Raw genomic sequence first — 27,243 nt, 5'->3', positions numbered from 1 at the left:
GATACTGTAGATTTCTGTGGAGCTTGTCGAAGCTCATTGTAAATCACACTGATGGGACAGTTTAATTTTTCAGCCAGATTTGATGGTCTAAGACAAACATTGCCTTTTTTCAGTGGTACATTTATTCTTGATTATTTAGAAGGTGGTTGGAAAGCAGTGGCCTTGCCGATATCCAAGATATTCTGCTGTTGACTGCTTCCCACTAAGGCCTCTTAACATGTTACATAAATCTTGCAGTGAGTGAATTTGCTATCTGAAAAATAGAGCTGCTTCTCACTCAGGCTGACTAGTTCTAATAGCCAAGTACCAAAGGACTGCAATATTATAGTTCAAAAATTTTTATTACCCTTGTGATATGATATAATTTGTGTAATGCCACCTGGATTGGAAATATAATTATTATGTAAATAATCTAACCCTGAAACATTTTCAGAAAAATCTAAATGCATTAGACATTCATCCAGGATATATTTGGGGATCTTAAGTGGATTTCAGGGGTTTTTAGTAGCGGATTTTAACTAAGCAAAAGGTGAATTTAAAATAGAGAAATCAATGTATATGTTAATTACAATGCAAAAAATTTTAGTCATTCTGTAGCAACAAAGATACATTTTGTAATACAAAATTACTAGTATTCTGGATTACACTAAAAGGCGTACAGTATCAGGGAAATCCTTTAACGTTTCCTGCTACAATGTAGCCATGGAGTACTCAGTTTCCTAGATTCTTTGTATAGGAGACACACAACAAGTTATATTTCAAATCTTTTCTTTAGTAAGGTATACCAAAAAAAGAGTGCTAGCTAAATTAACAAGGAAGCTATAGAGATCTCTTACTCAATTGTATAATTACCTACAAGTATGAAGAAAGTTCTGGTGAAGAACTATTAAAGCAGCAGTTAATAAAAGCATTGATTCTCTTGGAATTTTTTGGTTTTAGATATGTAGGACAGACAATATTTGGAATACACTATTCTTCACACAGCTGGAAAAATGGACCTTAGGAGTATGTTTGGTTTAAGGAAAAATGGTAGTTGCATCATGCTGTGATGTGAGTAGGCATCACTGTTTTAGTGATGTTGATTTATGCTTGTGTGACCAATAAAAAAAAAATTATATATAGTCATGTATAAATAGTCATGTGTAAGTTTCCTTCAAGACAATTCACTGGCAAGTTTTGAGATTTTATTTTGAACGGAGCTAAAAACTTGGAATTAAATGAACATGCAGAACTCCTGCTTCTTTGTGTAGAAAAGGTTCTTTTGACCTTACTTCTTGCAGCCTCTAATGGCAAATATTTATCTAAATGTTTCCTGTATTTTAGCACCCCATAAATAAAAGCTGCCATGAGACACACCTCTTACTATGTATTTATATTCTGCACAGCCCAACAGGCTTCCACTCTATTCAAGGCTGTGGTGAAAACAATGCAGCAATACTATATTTGTGAGACATCATCTAAAACTACAAAAAAAAACTCCACAAAAAACCCAAAAAGAAAAAAGAAAAGAAGAAATATTACTTCCCCCCTCCCCTTAGTTGTATTAGGCAAGCTCATAACTACTATGCCAATGCTGGTGGTTTTCAGCACAGTCGCAGAGGTAACGGTGGCTCAGAGAGGTGGTGGAGTCTCCGTATTTGTGGGGACAATCAAAATTAGACAGAGTATGATGTCTGCAACCTGATCTGTCTTCAGAGCTGGCTCTGCTTTGGACCTTCCAAAGCTGCTTTTTGAAATGAATTATTCTAAGATTCTGTGACTTACAACCAGCAAGATCTTGAAATAATGGCTGAAGTTTTCCATCTTAATTGGCAACTGGGAAAAAAAAATATTTAGAATGTCAGTTCTGGAAGATACAGCTGAATAAAAATACCTGTGTAGATGAAAAGTTTAGTCTACCTATGGACAGCAGAATTCAGTGTTGTACAACTCTTGAGCTTATTATACATAAACAATCCACTGATGAATGGAAGATTTGGGGTAAGTGGACAAAGTTTGGAAAAATGCAGAGGACAGATCCTTTTCTATGGTCTTTGTCTTGCATTTTCTAACATTCAGCAGAAGCTGGTACTTGACTAATAGTGACTCTAGCCACATTTCTGCCACTGTCACCATAACCTGAAATTCTGAAAAGGGTTAAATATGGGAAAAGACAGTATTTTAAAGGAGAGGCATTGTATTTCATTGAATCTTTTCCAGTTTACTTTGTTATCATCAGATGGACAGCATACAGGGAACTGAAAAGCTGTATAATGCTATGTATTTTAGAGCTCAGCACCTCCTCAGGAAGCGCCTAGGAACCTCTAAACCCTGCCCTTCTGGAGTGTCCTTATGGAGGTTGTCTTTTTCTTCTCTTTTCAGAGTTGATTTTCTCTTTATAAATACCTATCTATTTCGTACATTCTTCCAGAAAATGCCAAACTCTCTTCTTTAACCAAAATTCCATGAATTTATTTCACTCCTAAATATAGCTTTCCCCAAATCCAAGACAGACATGCCATGTAGGTGCAGCTGTCTAATTTTGCAGATTTTTTTTGTGTGCTATGAAACCCAGACTTGCCTTACCCTCCTCCCAGGTACAGTTGCTTACATCCAGCTGCCTGAAAGATTTTGTATTTTAAGCAGCTGGAATGGGGAGGTTGAAATTATGCAGAGGCAGAGTCCTGGGTACATAGAAAGCAAAGATCCTTCTCTACCCATAGATTGTATGACCTTCCTTTTGTGCCAGTACAATTTTGTTGGTGGTGTTGAGTGGTCTGAGATGGATCTGTTGCTTCTAGCAGTATTCCTGACTGCATATTCCTGCTCCTGTTTTCTTGCAGTGCCACCATTTTGTGACCATTTTTGACAATAACCTTTTCAATACACAAGCTAGCGCATCCAATTTTTAGAACTAGTAGTGTGTAGAGAGAGAGGTATTTCATCAACAAGGATCATGCAGAAGGACATTGTAATTGCCTGTACATTAAATTTGCACCTGTTTTGTTTTTTTACAGTCTTTTGGTCTGTATTACTTGGTGGTATTAGTAGCTCTTATTAGTTGCTACTATTGGTATCTAACAGTAGCTTTTAAGGACTCCAAGAAGCAGATACAAAGTAGAACATAACACTGTTTTTCAACAACCTAGTATTAAGGTAATACAAGCCAAGGTGAAAAAACACTGTGAGCAAGGAAGGGGGAAAGGGCAGGAGGGCAGGACAAAAGAGATGGAGAGTGAAGGAGGGAGGTAAAATGGTGATATTAAACATTGTCCACTTTTAAACAACTGGCAAATTAAGACAGCTGAATAATAGTGTTGGGTTTTTTTGGGTTTTTTTTTTGTTTTTTTTTTTTTAAATACCCTTTGGAAACTTTAAAGTAGAATAACATAAGCAGTTTTTTCATTATGGTATATGCATATATTTGAATTTCTGACAGTAATGTTTTTCAACAATGAGTCATCTGTATCAAAAAGCAGCTTTAGAGGATATATCAGAGAATGTTTTGTGTTGCTGTACAATTCACCAGCCTGCTAAACTAAAGCATCAGCAGAAGATTTTGAATTAATACTGTCAAAAGTCTAATAAATTTTAATGATAAAAACTGAAGCACTTCAATATGCCAAGATTAATCTTTAAACACATTTTAATGTCTGTTTTTTCAGGTTAATCCTTGAATTAAATTAACCACAAGCTAAAGGAAGTTTTGTTTACCACTGTTACCCTAATAATAGTTTGCTTTATACTGCAGAATATGTTAGTACTAGTTTTCTGAAATTGTCTGTACATCAGGTATGATTCTGCTAACCTTCTGGAAGTGGTGTTGCTGTTTGGGAATCATTTGTGTGATTACTTTGTAGCACGTGGCTCTTGATTTACATTCTGTAATTCCTTGCCATATGTTGAGGGCTATTTAAAAATTAGAGCAGTTAACTCTGTGAAAGCAGCGTAAATCAATTTTCCTCTTACCTGGAATTATTGTGCACATCAGAGGATATGAAACATTTTAGTAAAGTTGTGTAGCTGCAGTCAGATACTGGATTTAATGGAATCTGACCAGATTACATTTATTTTTTATGTCCATCCATATATATTTGGTCCTGCACATGCATTTTTTTTTTTGTTGAACCAGTAGAGATCATGCAACCTAATCTGCAGTTTGTTTGAGAAAAACATGGTTGTCCCATGTTCCATCTCTTAGTCTATTTTTTACATGTAAGATAAGTATCTTGTAATCTTGTAGTTTTATGACTAATAGAGTTGATTGCAATCCAAGTTCAGTGCCATGGACCACTGACCTTCACTATGTTCTGACACATAGTTCAGTAAGAATCAGTTAAACGCTGATGTGCGCTGTAGAACTTCACATCTGTTACATGTACATCATGGCTTTTCTCACAGCAGTGACACTGAAAATGTATCAGAGAACTCAAGACTTTTTTGCAAAAGGGATGACTGTTATATCTGGGTAAATACAAAAGGTACATGAGGATGAAGTAACTGGGAGGTATGATCTATGTCTCCAAGCCCCGGTACAGTGCTCTGTTTTACAGGTCACGTAATTTCTAACACAGATTTGACCTGAGCGGAGAGGTGTATAGAGGAGTTATATTCCACCTGGAAAGATGACTTCTAAATGAGCTGAAACTCCTATTTTTTTTTCTTGAAATGTTTATAGACTGCTTGCCTATGTGATCTTCTGTGTGAATGTGGATTCTGGATTTACCAATATGTGTTTAATGCCTTCTTCTGTTTCAATTTAAAAACTTGCTTCATCTTGAACCCTCTTGCTTCTCTTGAACCCTCTTGCTTCCTCTTGCTTTTCTTGAACAGAAAAACAATGTGTCTTCTGACTGAAAGATTGCTCTGTTGTTAGGAGTTCTCTTCTCTGGTCTCTATTGCTTGGTGCTGATTCTCTCATCCAAGAGAGGTAATTGTGTTTCAACACATTCCTTGCTTTTCCTTTCTTGTATCCATTCTCAGTTGACCTAAGATAATAGGTTCTTCAGACCACTTATACCAGGAGATTGGGAGGTATTAGAGCCATCCTTTTCCATTCCCTCAAGTGTTTGAGCCTCTCAGCACACCGAAGAGCAGAAAGAGAATGGAGGGGAAAGGAGAGCCTGCGTTTATCTTTTGAGAATGTAGAGGTGGGTTGAAGGGACAGTTCCTGCCTTTAATACACCAGCCTTATGTTATAGGTATTTCCTTCTGACTGACAATCCAAAGGCTACTGTAGATGCCTTTCCCCCCCCCCCATTATTTGAAGTAATTTCTGTTTTTCAGAATTTACAGGCTCACTGAATGAGGAATGAAGTCCCTCTGCATGAGAAGAGATTGAGGAGCTGTTGTAGTGTGGAGTATATAAATGAGGAAAACCAGAAGTCTGAAGCTTAGATTCAGTGCTGTGTTGACAAAACCCCCTCTGCCACGCTGCGGGCATGCTATGGCATTTCACGGACTGTCCTTACCAGTGTCCGTAGTGTTAATGGAGTACCAAATAGTGAACTTCTTTTTACTAGAACTTTAAATGTGAGCTTGGTTACTGCATTGCCTCATGCAGTCTCTGAACAGAAGACATTCCTTCCTGGAAAAATAACTAAATAAATGAAGATGAGAAGGGAGAAATATAAATGCCTGTTGTTTGAGATAAGGGAATGGTCACATCCTTAATAATCCCTTTCCATCTGCTGGGTGCTAATAGCTGTCAGAGAATTATTTGGGGTTTTTTTACCGGGCTTTTTGTCTTTAGTTGTCCATAAAAAAATGAACAGATAAACTTGTTTGCTACTGCATAATATGCTATTTTTAAAATAACCAATCGTTTTGAGATAGTATTCTGTGGTAGACGCTGTCTGCATTTTCACAAAGCCATATGCACTTTAAGAAACTGAATTATAATTAAACTCACATTAGGCATTATTTCAAAGAAAAAATTACTATTTTGTGTTTTCTGCTGGTAAAAAAATCCCACCACCTGTTAATGTAATGTTAAAAGCAGATTCTTGTCCCAAATATATAACCTTTCCACATATAGAAGCCTGATGGGTTCTGAAAGTCCCATGGACAGCCAGAAGGGAATTCTCTTGTCACAGGCAACCATAAAAGACAAATTTGAGGCTGCTTAATCCAAGCTCTTGGAGTATCCTGGGAGAATGTTTTAGAGGAGATTCTGGGAAACGCTGCTATCTGTAAAGCAGTTTGGTGACAACCAACTGCTTCAGCAGTGGGACTTTTGAGTGCTTGCAGTACACTTCTTGTAGGCACATTACACAACCTTAGTCTAAGACCTTTTTTTTATTATTAACTAGATAACAAGAGTAACTGACAACTCTGTAACATGTTAAAATAAGATTTTAAAAAAGATTGCCCCATCACTGCCTATGTTGTAATTTTTTGCTCATTTGGGGGCTATTTGTTTGATTTAAGTATTAATGTAAATAATTGCCTGTTGGGTCAAGCCATGAACTCATTGTTTGTCAGGACTCTTGTTTAGCAAGAAGCTTAATATCCATGACCATCCATTGAGTTGTCCAGCCAAATAATAATAATAATAATAATAATAAAAAGAAAAGATAAGAACAAAAGAAAGGCAGTTTAGCAACCAGTGTGATTTGTGGTGTGTCTCAAACCCCATACCTCTGTTCCTCCTTTCTGTGCATTTCAGCAACCATGGGGATCAGAAAAGTGTAAAGAAAAAGTGTCCCTACCTGTTCTTATGTACCGTGGGTATTTAGGGGGTTAGCATACACACAACCTACAGCTGATTTTATAAGTCCATGCTAGCTTTTTTGAGAATATTAGTCTGGATAAACATTAATTTCCTGTACTTCAGAGTTATTTCACCTAGCTTAAAATAAGAACTGCTGGCTGGTTGATAGAAGGATTAGAATGCTGTCTAGGTTTTTTTTTTTTTTTTTTGACAGTGTGTCACAATCTTCTGAAATGCTATTACAGAATTTCATACAGCATTACCTATTAAAAATATATTTGAGGCTCCTGCTACAAAAAATGCATTAAGAGTGCCCACTAATACACAGCTCTATTAAATAAAGGCACTACCTTTTTCTACCATTGGTTCCTGTCATGCTTGAATGCAAAGTACAAGGCTAGCAAAAGATAAAAGAACTTTAGCTCCATTTTTAATGACTGTACGATCCAGGGCTATAGTAACTGGGCATTATACATGGACAGTAAAATTAATCTGTCTGAAAGGATCATAATTTTCAATGTTTTCTTAAATCTGTTGTCTAGAGGAGCTCCATCAGCCTTTGGGACTTCAGAACATGTGGATTTCATACTTTGCTCTGATAGCAGCAGGCCTTGGGAACGTGCTGACCTCTGGTGACAATGAATGTTTACCACAGAACAAGCAAGACTGGTTTTCCTAGAGCTTCATCCCAGATTCTGTCAGCTCCAGGGTGCCAATTATTTTTGCCACGTGTTCTGGTTTCAGCTGGGACAGAGTTAATTTTCTTCTTAGTTGTTGGTACAGTGCTGTGTTTTGGGTTTGGTATCAGAATAACACTGACAACACAGTGATGTTTTAGTTGTTGCTAAGTAGTTCTTACTCTAAATCAAGGACTTTTCAAATTTCCCACACTCTGCCAGTGAGCAGGTGCACAAGAAGCCAGGAGGGAGCAGAGCCAGGACAGCTGACCCGAACCAGCCAAAGGGATATTCCATACCATAGAACATCATACTCAGCATATAAAGCTGGTGGAATAACAAAGGGGGGGACACTGAGTGGTGACATTTGTCTTCCCAAGTAACCATTGCATGTGATGGAGCCCTGCTTCCCTGGAGATGGCTGAACACCTGCCTGCTGATGGGAAGTGGTGAATGGATTCCTTGTTTTGCTTTGCTTGTGTGCACGGCTGTTGCTTTACCTATTAAACTGTCTTTATCTCAAAAAACCCCCAAACCACCCCCCCAAAAAAAACCCCAAACCAAAACCCTCTTCTGATTCTCTCCCCTATCCCGCCGTGGGGGAGTGAGTGAGTGGCTGTGTGCTGCTTAGTTGCTGCCTGGGGTTAAACCACAACGCCATGGCTGACAGTGGAGACAGGCATTCTCCAATCTGAAGCTGTCCATCACCACAGGGAGCCTTTTTCACTGACTTCTACGGGTTCTGGCATGCTACCCAAATCTTCATTTAATACTTAACAAGGTTAATAAGCATAGTGACAGTGTCTGTTTTAGCTTAGAAAAAGTAGTGTGTAACTAAAGGGTGAAATCCTGTGTGTACTGTCACAGTTTCTTAGTCATTCTAGTGTGAATTCTGCAGCCATTTCACATGTTCTTGATGTGGAAGGACTTTGACTTCTGATGTTTTTCCAGGGAATTAAGAGCATTGGGGTTTTTTTTTAATGTTTGGAATCTGGGAAGGCACTGAAGGAGAGCTGCCTTTCATAACTTGTACTTTTACTGTCAAGTTAAGGCCCTACCAGCATAAGCCAAAGTGGGTCCTGAAATCTAACTTGGAGATCTAGGCTCAGTGATCTTGGTTAGAAAAGCACCTGGGCCTGTGTAAGAGGAGATGAACAAGCAAATAAGCTAGCAATTAAAATCAAGTGAATTAGGAACCACTGTGCAATAAAGGCATATGTTAAGAAGCCCAGGCTCAGCCACTTCATGACTGTAAATAAAAACTTGAAGCTGCTGCTTTTTAAAAATGGTACAGCTGTTATTGGGAGATGTGTGTTAGAGTACAGGAGGGGCTGGCAGGGTGGTGTATCAAATGGGATGACTTATAAATGCTGTGACTTGGAATAAAGCACAGAGATTAAACCTGAAAGTAGTCTAGAAGGATAATGCACCAGAATTTGACAGGGTGTTCCATGACTCTAAGTACTGCGGTCATAAATTTCAAACATTAAAAGAGAGAGAGAGGGAAAAAAAAAGAAAAAAACACTTCTGAATATGTTTCTAAAATGTGAAGTAATTTTTGGGAGTTGTTGTAAATGTTATAGTTTGCTTTCTAATAGCACAAGCCTCTAAGCAGAGTAGACAGAAATACAGTTGCATGGGAATAATAACTTTGCTGTCCCTGCTTGTGTGATGACACCGATTCAGGTTGGTCCAAATAATTACTGCTCCACTTCATCAAAGCCTTCCATTTCCAGACTTGTTTGAGTGCTCTTATTCTCTTTTGTCTTCCTCCGTCTCATTCTTTGGACAGTGTTGGGGCAGTCTGGTTCATTTTAGCTTTATCATGCTCACCCAGTTGATCTAAATAATACAGCAGTCCCATTTGTTACTCAGCCTGGTTATTATATACAATCGCTTTGCATCCTGATGGAAGCTGTAGTGTCTAAAGGGATAAGGTTTTATTTTTCATTTGAATGCCAAGTAGTTTTGGTTTGCTGCCAAATGTGTTGTGTGTTAGCAAAGTTCATTTTACTTCAACCTTTTAAGTAACCCATCTCAGTAAGATTACATTTCTTCCAGCCAAACTCAACTGTGCTCACTTTCATGTTTCTATTGAACATTTTGTGCAACTCCAACTAAACATGAATCACATTTGTTGTTTATTTTAGAACTGAATGCTTTTTAATTTTATTTCTTTGTTTTTTCTTGGTGTGTGAAGAAGTAATGAAAAGGGAAAAAATTATGATTTCGTGGATTTCATGGTAGTCTGGCTTTATGGGACCAGATTTCTTATTACCCATGTGTTTAGATTGCCCTTTCTAATGATTTCATTCACTCTTCCTTGTTCCTATTTTCAACATTTTGTTTCTCCCTTAGTTAATTTTGTGATAGTCAAGACTATTGTTTATGATTACTCAGCTATCTCAAATATTTATACAACCAAACCATCCATGTTGTATTAATGTCTTTACAATGAAGCTATAAATTGGAGGAATACTCTGTCTAAAAGATAGGGGAAAAAAATCAGAAAGATGTCTAGATAGTTAATTGCTGTCTTAATCACTTGGCAGTTGATACCTCTGAGATTGTCAAAATATTGCTTGAGGTGCCAAAAATCTATGAAGTCCAACAGTAATGACCGAGTGTATCTTTTTTTTTTTTAATGACCAAGAGTATATTTTTCTTTTCCCTGTGCAAAGAACCAAATAAGTTATGCACTCCTTGGTTGCTTTGAACTCTGTCACACGTTTATGTACTGTCAGGATTCAAACCATAAACCAGTTGATTGGTTGGTGACTGGCTTAAACATCTCATTTATTCTCTACCTGATTTAGGAAAGGGATCTGAATCCATGTCTCCTGATTTCTAACTCTGTTAACTAGACACAGGGCTTTTGATCATTCTGGGAGAGTGGTTTCTTCCACTGGAGACGTTTTACTTTGGATAAAATATCTACATATGTGTCAGAACGTGGATGGAGACCTTTGTTTTGTACTGCTGGACTGCAGAACCATCCGCAGTCTTTGCCCAGTCAGCCCCACACAGACTGAGGGCTTAGGTTTGGCAGTGCCTACATTTCTTGGCTCCCACGTATAGTGAAATTCATTGCTTCAAACAGCCAGGTCTCCTTTGTGGAACACGGGGAAAGCTAGGCATGTTGGCACACCTCAGAGATGGTGTGGGCATAGTCTTAACTATCTGCAAAAGCTGTTCATGAAGTCAATAAACTGAGTGCGGATCTGTCAAACTAACTGATTAAAAAATGATGGAGAGGCATTCAACTGATGCCTTTTCTTACCAGCACAGGTGAAACATCCAAGTTTGTGTGGGAAAACATTGCCGGTCTCTACTTCATCTGTTCACAGTGGTGTGCCCCTTGTGCCATTCCTCTTTTCTTGAAAAAAGCCATGCAAATGGCTGATAGCTTAGGATGATGGAAACCTGTGTGAGCGAGAGAGAACGTCTCTTGTCAAGTACGTGCTCTGATTTAAAGCAGAGACATGAACTCAAGTTACTGTCTGTCAGGGTCTGTCTTGACCACAAAGGTGAATTTTCTAAGGTAGGGCATGCTTCCCCAGCCTTCGGAAGAAATTGTTCTGCTTTATGTAAATAATTAGATATTGAGCAGAGACTTCAATTTATGTCTGCTACATCCCATGGGTGCTGCTAGGCTGTGAAATCAGTCTCTTGCTTGTTTTCTGGCTTTCTCTCTCAAAGTCTTTCTGGCCCAGTAAATTTGTAATTATTTATAGTTTGAGGAACTCATTGGGACTTGGTTGAGAGCCAGTTCTTTAAGCTGCTTGGCAGCGTCAGGGTATTTTTGCCTTAAGGTGGAAATAAAAGCAGCCAGGGAGTTTTAGGTACTGACAATGTTAGACAGGAATTTGGGACTAAAGGGGATTCAGATGAATATAAGTGCAAAATTTAGTCGTCATGATCTGGACCACAGAGACTTTCAGATTAACTTCTATTGAATTAAGTGGAAACTTGGAGCTCAAATAACTTTGTGAGCTTGTCCGATATACTGAAAGAGATAATTGGGCACCCATATCAGTCTTTAGCCCTACCCTTGAGTGACTTTCTCAAACTTGCAGAGGAAGCTTATAATAAAGTTAAAACTGCACCTCAAATGCCACTTGTATCCAAGGCTTTTCATTCATAGGACCCTTTGCAAATGTGTTTAATTTTGTTACCTGAAGCAATAAGGTTTGCAAATTAAAGACCTCTTGATAGAGAGAGAGGGAGAAGAAAAAGTAGTAAAGATAATGTTTGTGCATGTGATTACTATTTTTTTTTTTAAGTGAGAGTTAAATCCCAAATCTGTTCTATGCATAGGAAAATTCTCTTAGTAACATATAACTGTATCACTCAGCACAGAGAGAACTTTTAATTTTCTGTTTACTAGCTGGAAACGGTGCTCTTACAGTTTGCACCAGTGTCTTTTACTGGACAAATCTAAGTAATTACCTGACTGTGGAGATACATCATGTTATTTGAGTTACAGCTATGCCTAAATTTCATTCTGTGCGTATTTTGTGGGTAGCCTACACCTAAAAAAGATGTTAGCTTGGCTAAAAACATATCTGAAAATATTTTCCCAAGTCATATTTTTTGCTACAGAAGAAAAGGATATTGACAGTTAAACTAAACAGGTTTTTCCAGGTGAATGTGTCTTTTTTTTAATGGTTAAAAAGTCTCACTCACTTCTAAAGATACACCTACTTTTAACTGAAGTTCTGTATCACAGTAAATTCTCCCTCAGCTTTATATTTTCCTGCTATTTTGGACCAGCTATATTAAATTTCAGAATAATAGACACTACTTTTCTGAAATGGAAATTCAAATTCAAGAATGGGCTTATACACAGGACCAGGTATTCAGTTAGTCTAAATGACATAATGGTATTTATTTTGAGTGTGGTATTATTACTTTACAAGGTTGCCAGACTTCATGAGTTCTGTGCAGGCCTTTGGAGGGTCACTGATGGTCTTTACATGAAGCTGTCTGCTTGCTTCATGTCTGTATGCTGTAATGTCTGTTAAAAATACAAGGTCTTCAGAGGGAAATCGTTTGGGGTCTGTTAACCTGCTGGCTTTCAGTTCCTGTGTCTTTTTCCAGAATATATTCTTGTTTCAGTCAACACCATGAGAAACCAAGTACAATGGCCGATTCAGATCTCATTTATACCAATGTAAATCAGGAGAGCAACTGTTAACAGTAACACAGGTATTACTAGGTCTTACTGGTAAGCTTACTCTACATATGCTTCGTTAAAGATGGAGGTTTGAAAGAGGTTTACTTATGGCTTATATTAAGCAATTGTCTTGCCAACAGTTCGAGGGTAGAGTGAGGCTATTGGAAGTGAAGCGCTGGGGTCAAGGAGGGAAGTGAATTTGTTTCTTCTCACAGTAGTTTACAAATTGGGAGTGTATTTATGTTGGCACATGTGTCTTTGAAACTTGTAATTTAACAGTGGATAATGAATGAAGATGCTGAGTAGTTGGATAGATAAAACTGCCATGTAACCAAATATAAAGAAGAGCTGGCAGAACACTGTTTTGAAATACCTGCATTCCTATGGATTTTGCTGCTCGTATGGCTCCACATTGCATGACCTCCTCTGACTCTCATTCCCTGCCAGCCAGAGAGTGTCTTGAGCCGTCAACAGACACACTAAGGAGCTTGTCAGATAAGGGCAGCATGTTGAGTTAGAGCAGTGTTAGATGGATTAAGAACCTGGCGGTTTCACCTGTATGATCCCTGACTTGTATTATGAATGACAATTTCAAAGCCTTTGGGCAACATTGCCAAGCATGCCCTTAGAGACCATATTACAATGTCAGAACAATGTCAATTCCAGTTAAATAACTTCTTTATACCAAAATAATTAAAGTAACATCAAGCTTTTGACAGCATTTCCACAAGAACTCAGAAATCCTCAGTTAAGGCTCCCACAGCACTGAAACTTGACCTCCTTTTTTATTTTTTGTTGACATAATTAAAGAGCAGTATTTTTTTTCGTATACTTTTTCGCATGCTATAGCAGCCCTCCATTTACAGCCTTGCAGTATTCTCCTGGGTACTATTTACTCTACATTTAAAATAATGTTTGTAAGAAATTGTTTCATGCTACGCATTAGAACTACGTATGCATATTTTAAAAGCTCTGTCCCACCAAGAATACTTTTGATGATTTCTGAGTTACCTCAGACAGATTGGCTTTTATTTTAGCTGCCCAAACCCTGGATTCATAGTTTTATTGACTGAAAATTCAAATAAAATTTTAAAAATTCTAACCCAATCTCCTAGTCTGTTTTCTTGTGAAGATAGCCTTGACACATTAATGGATAACATAGTCAGCTTCATGCAAATGAACATCTGGAACCTTGCTGGTGGTCCACTCTGAAGACTTTGCAGTGATCACACTCCTTTCTTCTCTTCTTTTAAACATACCTAGAACGAGTCATGCATGTTTTATCCCTACTCTCTGCGAAGAAAGGATTGTAGATTACTTGGTGAGAGGAGCAAGGTGAGAAGGAACGAGCAAGACAGATTATTCTCAAATTTGTGAAATAGAAAATTTATTTCAAGAAATACTGCCTCAGACTTCTCCAGGAACAGGAGAGCTCTCAGGTGTGCCCAGCCCTGCATGTCTACCTACCCCACGCTGCAGACACTGGAATGCTCTGTACCCCTTCAGGGATGCAGGCAGCTGAGAAGGGACATTTGAAAGAAAGAGAAGTTTTGAAAACTGCCTGGCAGGCAGTTAGTTCAAAGGAACTCATTCAAAATTTAATTGCCTCTGTGGAAATTTCCAATTTTGAGAAATTGGTAAATGCTGATGAGGAACCTTTTCATCTGACTTTTCTGACCATCTCCATTATTCAGCCTGTGATTGATTTAGGCTTCAACCCCTGCAATTTCTCTGCCAAGCAGCCTACTTCAGCTGAGCAGGCTCTTCTACTGAGGAACAAGTCATCAGAACTTGAGACCATCAGGAAGGATATCCCAGCAGCAGGAAAGCTGGCATAATGGAAAGGACAAAGGCACTTATATCAATTCTAACGAAGCTCTGAACTCCTTTTCTATTTTTTTGGCGAGTCAATGGCATTGACATTTTCCTGTGTGGATACTTAACGTTGGACAGCCGAAGCCAGATGTGGTGGACACGTGTACTTCACATTACTTACACTTCATTTAATTCTTCTGCCTCAGCTTCCCAGGAACAGAAAAATGGAGATGATAAAATTATTATCTTCAGAGGGAAGATTGTTGTAATTAATGTGTGTCAAATCCTAAGTGTAACTAAAGCAGACAGTAAACCTTCTAGCTAAGGATAGATAAGGTCTCTAAATCTGAAGTTTGGTATATTTATTGCTTTTCATTTTTAGGAGGTTTTATCAGTATTGACATCATGACAGTTCAAGAAAGAAAAGGGAATCAGAAGAAACCAGTGCTTGAGAACTATGTGAAACATGATCTTAATAGTTATTGCTTTTACTACTTCCATGGGATGTATTTGTCTTCCTCTCTTTATTCTTAACTGTCTTGACTCTTGACTCTTTTTTTTTTTTTCTTTTTTTTTAGTCAGTTTACCTTTGGCTTCTATCTTCTTGAGAAATTGGCCTAAGCAAAGTCAGATAAGGCTTCTCTTTTAACATTTATGACCAAAAAAAGTTAGAAACGATACTATAATAGCATTTGCTGAATTTCAAAGCATTTCATATGATGATGGCATCTACGTGTCATATTTTTAGGCAAGATTTTTCCCCCCTAAAAGAAGCATCGGAAATAGAAATGACATCCTTAGCTTTTCCTGTTCCTGTTTCTTTGTTTAACCTTCAAAGTCAGTGATTCAGAATAACCTAAGAGCTCACAAGTATAAATGAGTCAACCACCCCTCCTCCCAATAGAGGGTTCTTCTTTAAAAAGCAGTAGGCCTCCATTGATTTAAGCACTTTTGAAAACCAGGCCTTTTAGTTATGTATTTACATGTCTATTGAAGAAAAAGATTTTATAATTCTAGTGGAAAAAACTTGTCCTTAATTTTTCTCAAAAAAATAGAATGAAGATTTGTACACGAGCACACATTGCACTGAATGTTCTGTAGCAGCGTACGTTCCTTTGGCATTTCCACAAGCACTGGTGTTCCAGAACTGCTTGAATCTCCAGTGGGCTAAGTGTGATGACTTGTGCTGTTCTTGACAGAACATCAGTTATAAAAAGCCTGTAATTGTGGTGCCTTCTGGATGAATTCTGATTAGAGAGCCCATCTGAAACTGTGCTTTGTGCCTCTGAATTGTTTTCAGTAAGTTACCAGTGGGACAAAGTGGTATGTTTTAATACAGACTTTATTTGACGGGCATATATTCTTCCAAAGCAATAACTACATAACTTGTTGTAAAAAAGGAGGATTCATATTTGCTTTTTGTAGACACTGATTCTGAAACCCTGTGTTCAAGTTTGTAATTCAGAGGAACCTTTATTGTAACACTGTGAAGTAACAAAGAAAAAAAAGACACAAGGCTCAGGCAGCTGACGCTAACATATGATAACAGGATTAATTCGAGATTTATTCCATTTCAGCTTCTTTTATCTTTAAGGACCAGTTTCCTTGTACGTAGGTATGAATAGAAACTTCTAAAATATGTTTAATTTTGAGAGAAAATAGGAGGCAGAAATAAAAATCTGCCAGTTCCTCTTTTGTGTACTTTTCTTTCTTTTTCCTGTCTTCCTTTGCTCTGTTTTCTTATCCTTCTCTTTTCCCTCAGTCTTCACATCTCTTGTAACTTTTCAGCTTCCTTTGTCCCTCTCACACCCTGTTTCGAGACATTCTGCCTGCTCCCTTCGCCCTGTGCCATGGCATGGCTCTCGCCTGAGCAGAAGCAGCCTGGTGGAGCTCCTGCTCTCAGGACAACCCCCCGCTTTGGGGGATTGCAACTGGTTGTGTTGAAGCACATTGCTGTCACCATTGCCTGGAGCTATGCTGGCTTAAGGCAGTTTTGGCAAAAAAAGAAATAAAGGTACATGGTTAATTTGCATGCGTTCCCATTCCTGAGGCTGTCAGGGATGAACTTGCCCCAGGACTTTTTATATACATTGAAGTGCTTATTGTAATTACAACAACCTGAAATGAAGCTCTTGTTGCTGAGGATCTGTGGATAGTAAGCCTCTTCTTCCCACATGTCCCCCCTTCACTTCCCAAGTGATGGGAGGATGGATCCAGAAGTATACAGAAAAAATATGATGGAATATGGGAGGTGTTTTTTTAATTAAAAACTAAATGGAAGACAAACCTGAAGATTCCATGTCCTGTAGTTTACTATATACAAATTGTAAAGTCATTCCCATGTGTCAAATAGGTCAGATGCAAACAACTGATAGCAATAGGGTGAGGTTACAAGAGGACCGTGCTTCCAACCCTTTGGCAGGGATGTGTGCGTGCAGGTTAAGATTTGCCAAGTGACTTTGTTGCCTGTAGTAGGGTTCCTTCAAATTACATGAGTATAATTGGAATTAGCCTTGGTTCTCTGCTGTTGGGATACTTGATTTTCAATCATACTTCTGTAGCACCAGTGTATTTCATGGAATTTAATTAAGATCTTGCATTGTCATTATAGTACAGGCCAAATTTCACAGTCAGTCCCTGCAGCACCGTTTTACCCCCTGAGGAGTAGCTGTCTTGCCACTTTTCCATTTCATTTCAGCCTGTGCCAGGTAACCATTTGGAGGGAATGATCTTTTTTTCTGGAGAGTCTCCCACAGGCAACATGCAGTCACTAGTCTTGTGGACTGTACCTGTGGTTTCTGTGTGGTATTTCAGACCCATACTTTATCTTTGTTGAATACAAAGAACAGCGCAGACTCAGCACCTCGTTTTGTCCACAGACTTAAAATTAGTTTGTAAGGTGTTTGGAGTAGAAATCAACTCAGCTTGTGGATGGATTCTGCACATGGGATTGCAGAAGTCTCTGTCACAGAAATATACCTCTCTCAGGACGTGCAGGGGATGTGTGTTTTTGAACTTTCAGAATGACACATAGTAAGTGTCAGCCTTTACTTACTTGCTTAAAAAGCAGAAGAAATCTTGGAAAGAAGGTAGTTTTGGGTAGGAAAGGCTTTACAAAATCCTGTAGTCTAATAAGTACGTGCCTGGTGTTCAGCTGGAGAAGGAAATGCAAGTTTCCTTACAGATGAGAGTGCAGGAATGTGCCTCCCCCATGCGCCAAAGGTTTTTTGAAAGTATTGTATCAGGCCACCTCTGCTCTTGGCTGTGGGTGCAGCTCCATTCCTTTGGAAGCACACCGTTCCCATGCAGCTGCTCACCGAACAGCCTTGCCTTTGCCTGGTGGCTGGTGGAGCACCTGCCGATTCCTCTGGACAGAGAGCAGCGGCTATACTGTGGCTTAACACAAGTGAAGGTAAAACCTGCCTGTGCCACGTGCTTGTCAAAAGATAGCTTTTAAGAACAGAGAAAGTATTAACTATCCATATTAAATGATGGTTAAATATGCAAATAACAACTGAACAGCAGGATCACTCATAGAACAGGCAGCTGTATTATTTTCAGGAATGGAAATTCTGGGGTCGGTCAAAACGCAGCTATTTTTATGAAATATTTGAATGCAGCTCCATGATTTTAGGGTCCCTTTCCAACCCAAACCGTTCTATGATTTTATGATTTCTTTCCTAGTCAGCAACTGGCTTTAAGGTAGAGAATTCCTTACGCTGACTGTCTTGAATGCAGACAGTAGTTGGCAACTGCTGTAAGGAATTTCCTGCAAATGTGTGCTATCCCTCTTAGTGAATATCGTTCCATTTTGAGTGTAATTGAAAACTGAAGATAGAAAACTCAGCAATTATTTCTCCCTGCAGTACAATATTTAATATTCTGATTTCATGGCTGTCTGACTACAATGATTAGGAAGAACATTTTCTTACATTGTTGTGGTACTGTAAATACTATATCAGGAGCATTGTGTATCAAGGGAAGGAACTATTGTGTTAAAATATGTGGCACTTAAAAACATACCCAATTAAAAAGTAGAATGCTGTTGAGTGTTACATTTGGTGTAGTCAATAATTGCTTCGTAAGCTTATTCTTGTCTTTGGCTTTGAAAAAGCTATTCAGGATGAAGAAAACAGCCTTGAACTAGAAAGGCTTTAATAGGAATGATCTGCAGCAGCAAATAGGAATGATCTGCAACAACAGAGAGAACGCTGCTTCAACAAAGGCATTTTATGTTTAGAACTGTGCCACCGTGTTCAGTCCAAGACAATGTGGTTATTTTTGCTTGTGGAGAAATGGGAGATATGTGTGTCGTTGCTGATGGTTGTATAGTCCTTTAACTGAAACAAACTACTCAGTGGGACAAACTCTCATCTAATAACCTCTGTGTTAAGTGGGGTAGAGGCCTGCCCCATATTTACAACAGGATACTGGTTAGGAGAAGTAAATAAGGAGATAAACTTGTTCAAAATGTCCCATAATTTTGCAGAATTTGAAGAAATATTAGAAATTTAAAATGTTTGCTTGTGTTTTCTTTTTATATCAGATAGTATTACTGAAGTCTTCACTAACATCTATGTGACCAGTTTTGGACCTGTTTCAGATACCGATATGGTGAGTTTCTGAATCTTTTCAATATATAGTAAATCGTATAAGACATATGTTATTTACATCCTTTAAACTAGTATTCTGCTTTTACTTATTGTGGACAAATTGCAAATAATTTCACTGAAGTCAGGAGGTGCCAAATCCCAGTGGTTCTAAAGATGGAAAATGGTTTATAGACGTTACATGATAAGTACACTTGTATTAGCTGTTTAGTTCAGACCAGCGAATCATGACTGTCCCTACTGACTGTGCTTTGGTTCGTATTCTGGAGCAGTCTTGAACTGGGTCAGCTGGATTTCTCTTGGATGAAACTGGGGTGAAAGGTGCACTGTAGGAGCACACTTAACGTGGGCATCAGTCTGAGGGACCTTCCTGGAGTCGGTCTAGACTAAACCTCTTGAAAGATGTAGCTTGGAAGTTGGGTTATCAGCACAATTGTGTTGTTCTACACATCCATCCTTCATAATTTGAACTTTTTAGTAACCATTTAAAGGAAGTCAGTGACATTAAGAAGAAGGAAACTGTCACAATATTGGTCTGGATTACAGTTTTTCATGAAAACAGCAATGGAAAATAGTCTGAGACAAGGGGTCCTTTGTAAGTTTACTGTGAATCATACGGAGATTAGGGAGAATGTGTTGCACAAGGGAGAAAGATCTTCATGGATATAACATCTCTAAAGGGGAAGAAGGGAAGGACAATCTGAAAATTACTTTAGCTGCCCTTGCCATTCCTGAAGTTTTTTCTTGCATGAAACTATTTTTTGAAATGTTTTGAACATTCATGATTATATAAGAGATATACAATAATACCTATTTCTAACTATAGGCTTTGAAAAAAAATAATGTATTTAAAAACAGGCAATATTTAATTTTTCTGTGAAAACTTTCAGGTTATACATCATACAAAACAGGACACATCTTGATGTTACGAGCTAGGCTGCAATGAAACTAAATATTTTATGGTATGGTGTACATTTTTAAAGCTATTTGCTCACTGACTAACAACTAGTCATAGCTTTGTAGAATATATTGTGGGGTTTTTTTCTATTGTTCTTTTGTGTGTGATAGTTTCAATTTTCAAGCTTTGTTTCAGTTGCGACGAATAGATTACTGAGGCTTCACTTGAAAAGTTGTTTCATAGGAAAAGTAGACATTTATTTTCTTTTTGTCACTGTATATGTTACCGATTCTCTTGGGGTATTTTTTTCCTAATAATATTAAGTTTTTGAAGTGTTTCTTATTTTATTATTAATTATAAAAAACAAGTATCCACAGCTATATACAAAAGTGATATGAACATCCTGACCTTGTTAATCTAGTATCACATGACTTCACAGTGTTTACACTTGCAGTATTATTATTGTGTGTATATATATTACACTTTACACTTTATTATATTTTAATATACATTATATATTATATATACTATACACTACACATATAATTTACACTTGCAGTATTATTATTGTATCTATATGTATATATAATGTATATATATACACAATATATATAATACTGCAGTATTATACTTGCAGAATTCCTGTGAAATGAGGAGATGATATGAACACAATTTTAAAGATGTGGTACTGAGGCACGATGAGCCTTACCCAAGGCTGTGCATGTCATCTGTGCTTAAATGGGAATTTAATGAAAAGCTCCCTGAGCCTAATCCCTAGCTCCTGAAACACTTTCAACATCAGTGTGTAAATGTGTGGAGAACTCTGTGTCCATTTGCACAGACAGATATGACGGCACAGTAAGGGGTCAGGTCATTTGGTGCCAGAGCTCTAACAGCTCTGTGCAGAGGTGTTAATCAAAGCAGAGTGCGGCACAGGAGAACAGCAGCTGTTACTGTAATGGGCAGGTCTATTTGCAGATAAGTAGATAGGTAAGTAAGAGCAGTTTAATACTTTCTGCTACAAGTTTCAGGCTTAATTTAGCTTGTTCAGTTGATAATTATAAAATCATTTTGAAACGTATGAGCAGTCAATTAGAAAATTTCAACTTGTGAGTTTTGAAATAATAGCTTCCAAACTATCACATATTCTGTTAAACATGAAGGTGACACTAGAGTTTTTACCATGAGTACTCTTTCATTTGGGTATTGTGTTACTGAATTGATAATGTAAACTACTATACAGAGGGTTTGCCAATATTTTCCTCTGTAAATGTTGGAAGGTCTGGAATATTCTCATTTTATAAATTTCCTCCTTAAAAGTCTTCATTGGAAGAATAAATTTTATTCTTGCCCATGTCCTCCTAAATCTCCAGAGGATCCTGAACTGAATCTGATATCTTTTCAGGAAGGTTGAGTACCAGCCCCTGAGGTCCCCTGCTCTCACAGCCTGAGTGGTGAGGCGCTCAGTCACACCAGGGTTTTAGGCTGGACACCTGCTGTTGCCCAAAACTCTCATAGTCATTGCTGCCAGCAGGATTCCTTCCCCTGGGATTTTTTGTAGCAGTGAAAGTCAGCAGGTGTATGACTGCAACCCCTTTGCATTACCTATTTGCCAGCCTGGATTTTTTTTTCTCCTTGGTTATCATCTTCTGAAGAATAACAGTGCTTAGGAGAAAAGCTTGTTGAAAATGGGAAGGGGACTCATTGCCATGGGAGATGATTAATCTCTGTTTATAGTCTGGAAGAGGGAGAAGGCATGCTGAAAATGATGGGCGGATTGGAGCTAAGGACACAGTTGTCGCATAGCAGTGTTGATTCACAAAGTTGATAAAATGTCATTCTAACCTTTGTTGTTGAATTGACAGCAATTTATGAGGTTTCTGTTTTCCTCATTCAGTGTGGTAGTTCCTGTTAATAATAATATAGTATTGTGTGCAATATGTGACTCAGTATGATTGCTAGAATGTAGGGTTTTATTCTTATCCCCTGTATTTTACCAGCACCACAATTTTGCCAAAAAATAATTAAGTCCAGGGGAATTTGATCTTTGATTTTAGGCTAGCTGAAGTTGTCATTGATAAATTTAGGAGGCAAAAGCTGAGGCTGAGATTTTTCTCCAAATGTGTTAAGAGTCAAAACCTTTTGATCCTGATTGTCGATTAACATTTTGACTAAGTTGAAAAAGATGCTACTCTCTATTCAGCCCCAAATAGTCAGCTACCAAATCTGTTCAGTCTTGGCCAGAACTCTTGCAAACTGCACTTCAAATGAACTGCTGTGACTAAAATATTGGTGTATCTATATTGACTGTGTCATAAAAATGCTATAGTATGTCAACCACCACATTTAATGTCAAAGGAAATGCCTATATACAACAGGAATTTTCAAATTCATTTTGCAAACTAATGAAAATCAAGGAGGGCAAACCAAAACATGGGATTAAACAGATTTTACTTTCACTGATCTGTCTTTTTGAGCTGTTATTTCTCTGAAATGTTTAAGTTCAGTATTACCATGCTATGCCTTCTAGGCTTCCAACCAGATTGGTGATACAGATTTATTTTGACATTAGCCTGAGAGAAGAAAAGCTGCATTGTTTAGAAAAAACAAACAAACCAAAAACTGAACAGAACAATTGAAAAACAAAGTTTATCTGAATTTTCTAAAGAGTTATAAGGCTAAATTATGATTAAAGAGGCTAATTAAAACATTTTTAATTAAATTACAATATTTAATATTTGAAAATTCTGAGGTGAAGGATAATGTTGGATTAAGGTTTGTATGGTAACAAAATGGAAATAATTTAAATATTATAATTGATTATTTCTCTGGGTTTTTTTCAGAATTAATTATTTGAAGTCTGGTAGATTGATGTATCTTTATAAATATATATGCTGCTAACTCTGATTTTAGCACTGCAAGTAGTGTACTTTGACAGCTTTTTCTCAGACTTACTTTGTTTTCAAGTTGTCCTGACACTTTGGCTTCTAAAATTTCCCAGATAGCTGTAAGTGCAGATGTCCTTGATAGAAAAAAAAATAAATAAAAAAGTAACATGTTTACTTCTCAAGCAACAATTACTGTATATAAGACAGAGCATACAGGCACCGAGAGCCTTTATATGAGGTCTGCTGTGGAGAAAGCCTGGCCAGGATTTTGCCAAATTTTGCCTCAGAGCAGTCTTTCTAGTTGTCACTGGGAACAGTCTTTCCTGCATCACTGTTAGTAAGTGGCAAGATCTGAATCAGTTTTGCTTGAATATTAAAAATTACAACTTCTCTGAAAGTTTTGTGTTTCAAATGTCAACCTTAGCTTTTCATTGTCTTTGAAGAGTTTTGTTTACTGTTGTTACATCTTTGTTTTTCCCTATCGGTTTGTACACAATGTTTTTTCCTAGTTTCTCAAAGATAGACATCTATTTTTTATTCTAGAGTCAAGAAACATGAACATCTCCCTGTAGAGATGGTCATACCCAGCCAGTTCATCGCTAGACACACTTCCATCTGGTTGCTTTTCAATTAAACATTCAATACACATTTCTGACTTTCCAAATATAGCCAGAACAGAAGTTTTCAATGAAGGCGGAAGGTCAAATCTGGAAATGACCAAAAGGATTGTTACAGCATCTCTCACTAAAACTGAAGATGGTTCTTTAAAAAGAGTGGCTGAACTGGGAACCACGTTTCTTTGTTTGGTGTCCATTTTTCAGATTTCCTCATTTTATTTTATATTTCAGATTTTTTTTTTCTATGAAACTCATTTTTTACCTGTTTCAAACTCTAATTATTAGCTATGGTTCCTTAACTGGAGAGAAGGTTTACAGCGGCTGTATGATAAGTAAGTCAGGACAGTGTATAGGAATGCACCCAGATGATTTTTTTCACAATGATTTAAAAAAGCGCTGCAATTATTTTACTGTCACTTTTATTTTGGCTCAGTAGCAGAAGACTAAACAGTAAAAGGCAAACAGAAATGATAAATACATTTGGCTTTCTTGGGTGTTGGGGAGCATCTAGGTTGGCTTTTTATCATTGATATGTTTCTGAAAGTCAACAACTTGGTTGCTGTATTCCCTTATATTGTAGGCTCAAGTCATTGCCTTTGCAAGTTAAAACCACAGGCTGAAATTTTGAGCAGGATATCTCACATGATCTCCTGGAGACTTTCTGTCCTTTTATTCTGTTGGGAAGGCATGTTCCCCCGTGCAGCATCCTGCCAGGTGGCTCAATATTGGAGATTGATTTGTCAGAGTCTGTGTCCAAGCCCTTCACTGACATTAGCTCTCAGTGTATCTCTTGTCTGGATTCCTGTCCCTGGCACCAGGCATCCATCATGTTTCAGGGTTGCTCTTTCTCCATGTCTGAGTAAAAAAGGATAATGAGAAGTGTTTGTATTTTCAGTGACAGCAGTGTGAATAATATCTTGTAGTCTCTTTTCTAAGTAATCCCTATTTGTATCATCTGCATTCCTCTCTTACCCCTCCTCAGTGCATATTTTAGACTCAGAGTTCATTCTACATCAGGTCTATAGAAAGAAAGAGAGAAAATTATTCAGAGAAGGTCCTTTTCATAAGGATGTGGATATGGATAGGAAGGCATTCTCTTCCCTAAACACTATTACTCAAACCAGTTAAACACATTTTTTCCGTTTTTTTTTCAAATACTTGATGTTTAGATTAAATGCTTAGGCAAAAATGACTGAAGTTGTCAGATGAAGCAGAAATAAAAGGCTTGAAATGAGTTCTTCAAATGGAGAAAAGCCATACTACAATTCCCTGGAAATCTACCACACATTCCTTACAGTATTACAGGTCATATATATCTGGCAGACATTACTTATGTATTAAAAAATTAATATATGTTCCTTTGAAATGCAGTGATGGGATAGTGTTTAACAGAGCTGTTAAGGGTTTTGATAAAAAATAACCAACAGTGCAGTTTCAAACCACAACCCTCCTTCATAAGGGAGTTTATTCAGAATATTTGCAAGAATTCTATTCACCAGTGTATTAAGATCCTCACCTTCTAAAGACCTGAAAGTAATTTCTGACTGTCTGCTATTTTCTTCTGTGTTCTGTGTTTTGTACACATCAGAAGGTAAGTTTTGGAAAAGAACAAATGGATTTAGTTTATACATCTGTCCAGTGCGATTTGATGTTAGACACACAGCTAGTGAAGTACTTTCACAGAGCCCGAGCAGCCTGCGTTTTGGTGATTAGAGCTGAAGGGCTTTGGGGAAGAGGAGATTTGTACCGGGAACTCTTTCGGTCCTGATATTGTTAGATAATAATTATTTTTAATTTTTTTTTTTTAGAGAAGAGATACGTAGAAAGTGAGATGGACATGGTAGGAACATTGTTTGTCCAATCTGGAAGACAGGCCTAGGTAAAGCCAAGCCATACAGTGGCGTACTTCAAGAACTATGGGGTTTTGCAGCCTGTTGTGGTGTGTGAGCCCTTGTGTATGCTGTTTGCACTGTGCATAAATCTATCCCACAGAGAATGAAATGACCAAGACAACAAATGAATTATTTGATCCTCCCACTGTAAAGCTAACTTCAGCATTCACTCCAAAGCTAGGTCCAAATGCTCAATAAGGAAGTTTGGTAAAATAATTTGCAGAAGTTCCATCACAAACTTGCACTCCTCAAACCCACAAATATGAGATTATAGCAAGAATGCATATACTGGGCAGATTATTTTACTTTAATTATATTTCTTTAAATCTCCTGCCTAAAACTCATTGTTTTCTTGGAAGTGGTTTTGATACTTACTTGCATACCAACTATGTTAGTGTTCGGTAGTATTAGTTGCATACTAATATTGTCAATGTTTTTAAGCTAAACATCACACATTGTCTTAAGGTAGATATGACACCAAGAATATGCTTTTTAAGAAATAAAATTAAGAAATGATACTAATGTAAAAGTAAATATTAATATGAAATCGCTATATTAGCTAGGTGAGATTTTTGTCCGTGAATCTTGTGTGTTTATCCTGTTAAAGTAGCAACCACAGTAGTTCTGACTGTCTTTAAGGAATCAATAAAAAAGCTGCATGTAACATTTTCCCTTTACTTATTTTTAAGTTTTTGTATTTGCCTTTTAAAAGTTTCATATTTTAGATTACTTAAAATTTGCTTTCATAGATCTATCTGTGTGTCAGTTAATGGCTTTAAGAGTGGTCAAGAAAAAGCCAAACTTTCTTTAGAGAATTGACTGAGAAAAATCTTTTCAAGTAGGGAATGAGGAACTCTGGCCTGAACCATTCACTAAACAAAATTCTGTGTTCCAGAGGGTGATTAATAAAATGTTCGGTCTGCTCCGTGGCAGTACTGCTTGCTAATGGGCACTCACGATTTTTGAGATGTTTGGAACACTTCCATCTTTACTCCAGGTGCAAAGACTGCCAAAATCTGCCAACCATTAGCTGAGAGGATGAGAGTACTTTTTTTGTTGTTGTTGTTTGAACTTTTCCCATACTAATCTGGCCTTAGCAAAAAAGAAGACTGCTGTGTAGTGAGGAGGGATTGCTTATACTCAGGGCAGTTAAAGCTTCTCCCAGAGATACTAATGTCTTTTTTTCACTCTGCATACTGTTATGCACAACAATTGCATATTAAATGAAGAGTGAAATTCCTTCACCATTTTACTCTTCTGACCATTGAAGTGGCAGAGGCTCAAGTCGCTCTTAACGCTGTAGTAAGAATCTCATCTGTACCTAAAATATCATGTAAACCAGTATAATACATATTTGAAAGATTATGTTTAATTATACTGTGTTAGAGTCCAGCTGTGAAAGCACCATTTCAGATACGAATCGGTAGGAAGCATTTGCTTATCTAGAAATGATCAAAGGAGTCCTTTGTAGTCCTGGAAGTATGCTCTTGTGATTCTGTGAAAATACTGCATTTGGTAATGTCCAGACACAGCACAAGTTTTCTTCACATAGGAGAATATCTGCGGATTGTATGAGAGGAGTATCAGGTAGTAATTTGAGTGTTTTTTTCTGGAGTCTGGATTAGCATTTCTAACAGAATGTTAGTCTTGCTTGGAAAGTAAACATTACGCAGCATTTGCCACAAAGTGGTACATATATGTGGAGTAGGAAATAGTTATAAAGTCTTTTGTAGCATCTTTTAAAAAGGATGGCTTTTTATCACATTGATTATATACAAAATACTTTAATACTTTCCTGTTGTTTCATTTGTTTTGTATAGTAATCATCATAGGGGCATACATGATCATAAGTTTAATAGCTTTAGCTCAGGAGGGAACATGCGATCAGTAGATGCAAACAGCATGGACTGTATTTTGCTTTTCATAATCACACTGTAAATGGACCAGGGAGAAGTTAATTTCATCTCTGTGCCTTGGTT

The 27,243-nt window shown here is 37.5% G+C and overlaps 1 protein-coding gene across 2 annotated transcripts in view; it reads left to right on the top strand.

Moving 5' to 3' along the window:
- GABRA2 (gamma-aminobutyric acid type A receptor subunit alpha2) overlaps positions 1 to 27,243 on the top strand; it is a 64,811-nt gene that overhangs the window by 9,409 nt on the left and 28,159 nt on the right. For both annotated transcript variants that reach the window (XM_055796682.1, XM_005232110.4), the window contains exon 4: positions 18,906 to 18,973. In XM_055796682.1, the coding sequence (XP_055652657.1) occupies positions 18,906 to 18,973 (68 nt within the window). The remainder of the gene's footprint in view (positions 1 to 18,905; positions 18,974 to 27,243) is intronic.

Source organism: Falco peregrinus, chromosome 2 (genome assembly GCF_023634155.1).
Source record: "Falco peregrinus isolate bFalPer1 chromosome 2, bFalPer1.pri, whole genome shotgun sequence".
NCBI classification, from domain to species: Eukaryota; Metazoa; Chordata; class Aves; order Falconiformes; family Falconidae; genus Falco; species Falco peregrinus.
Note: the sequence above shows the minus strand (reverse complement) of the source record. Positions and strands in the feature narration are given on the sequence as shown.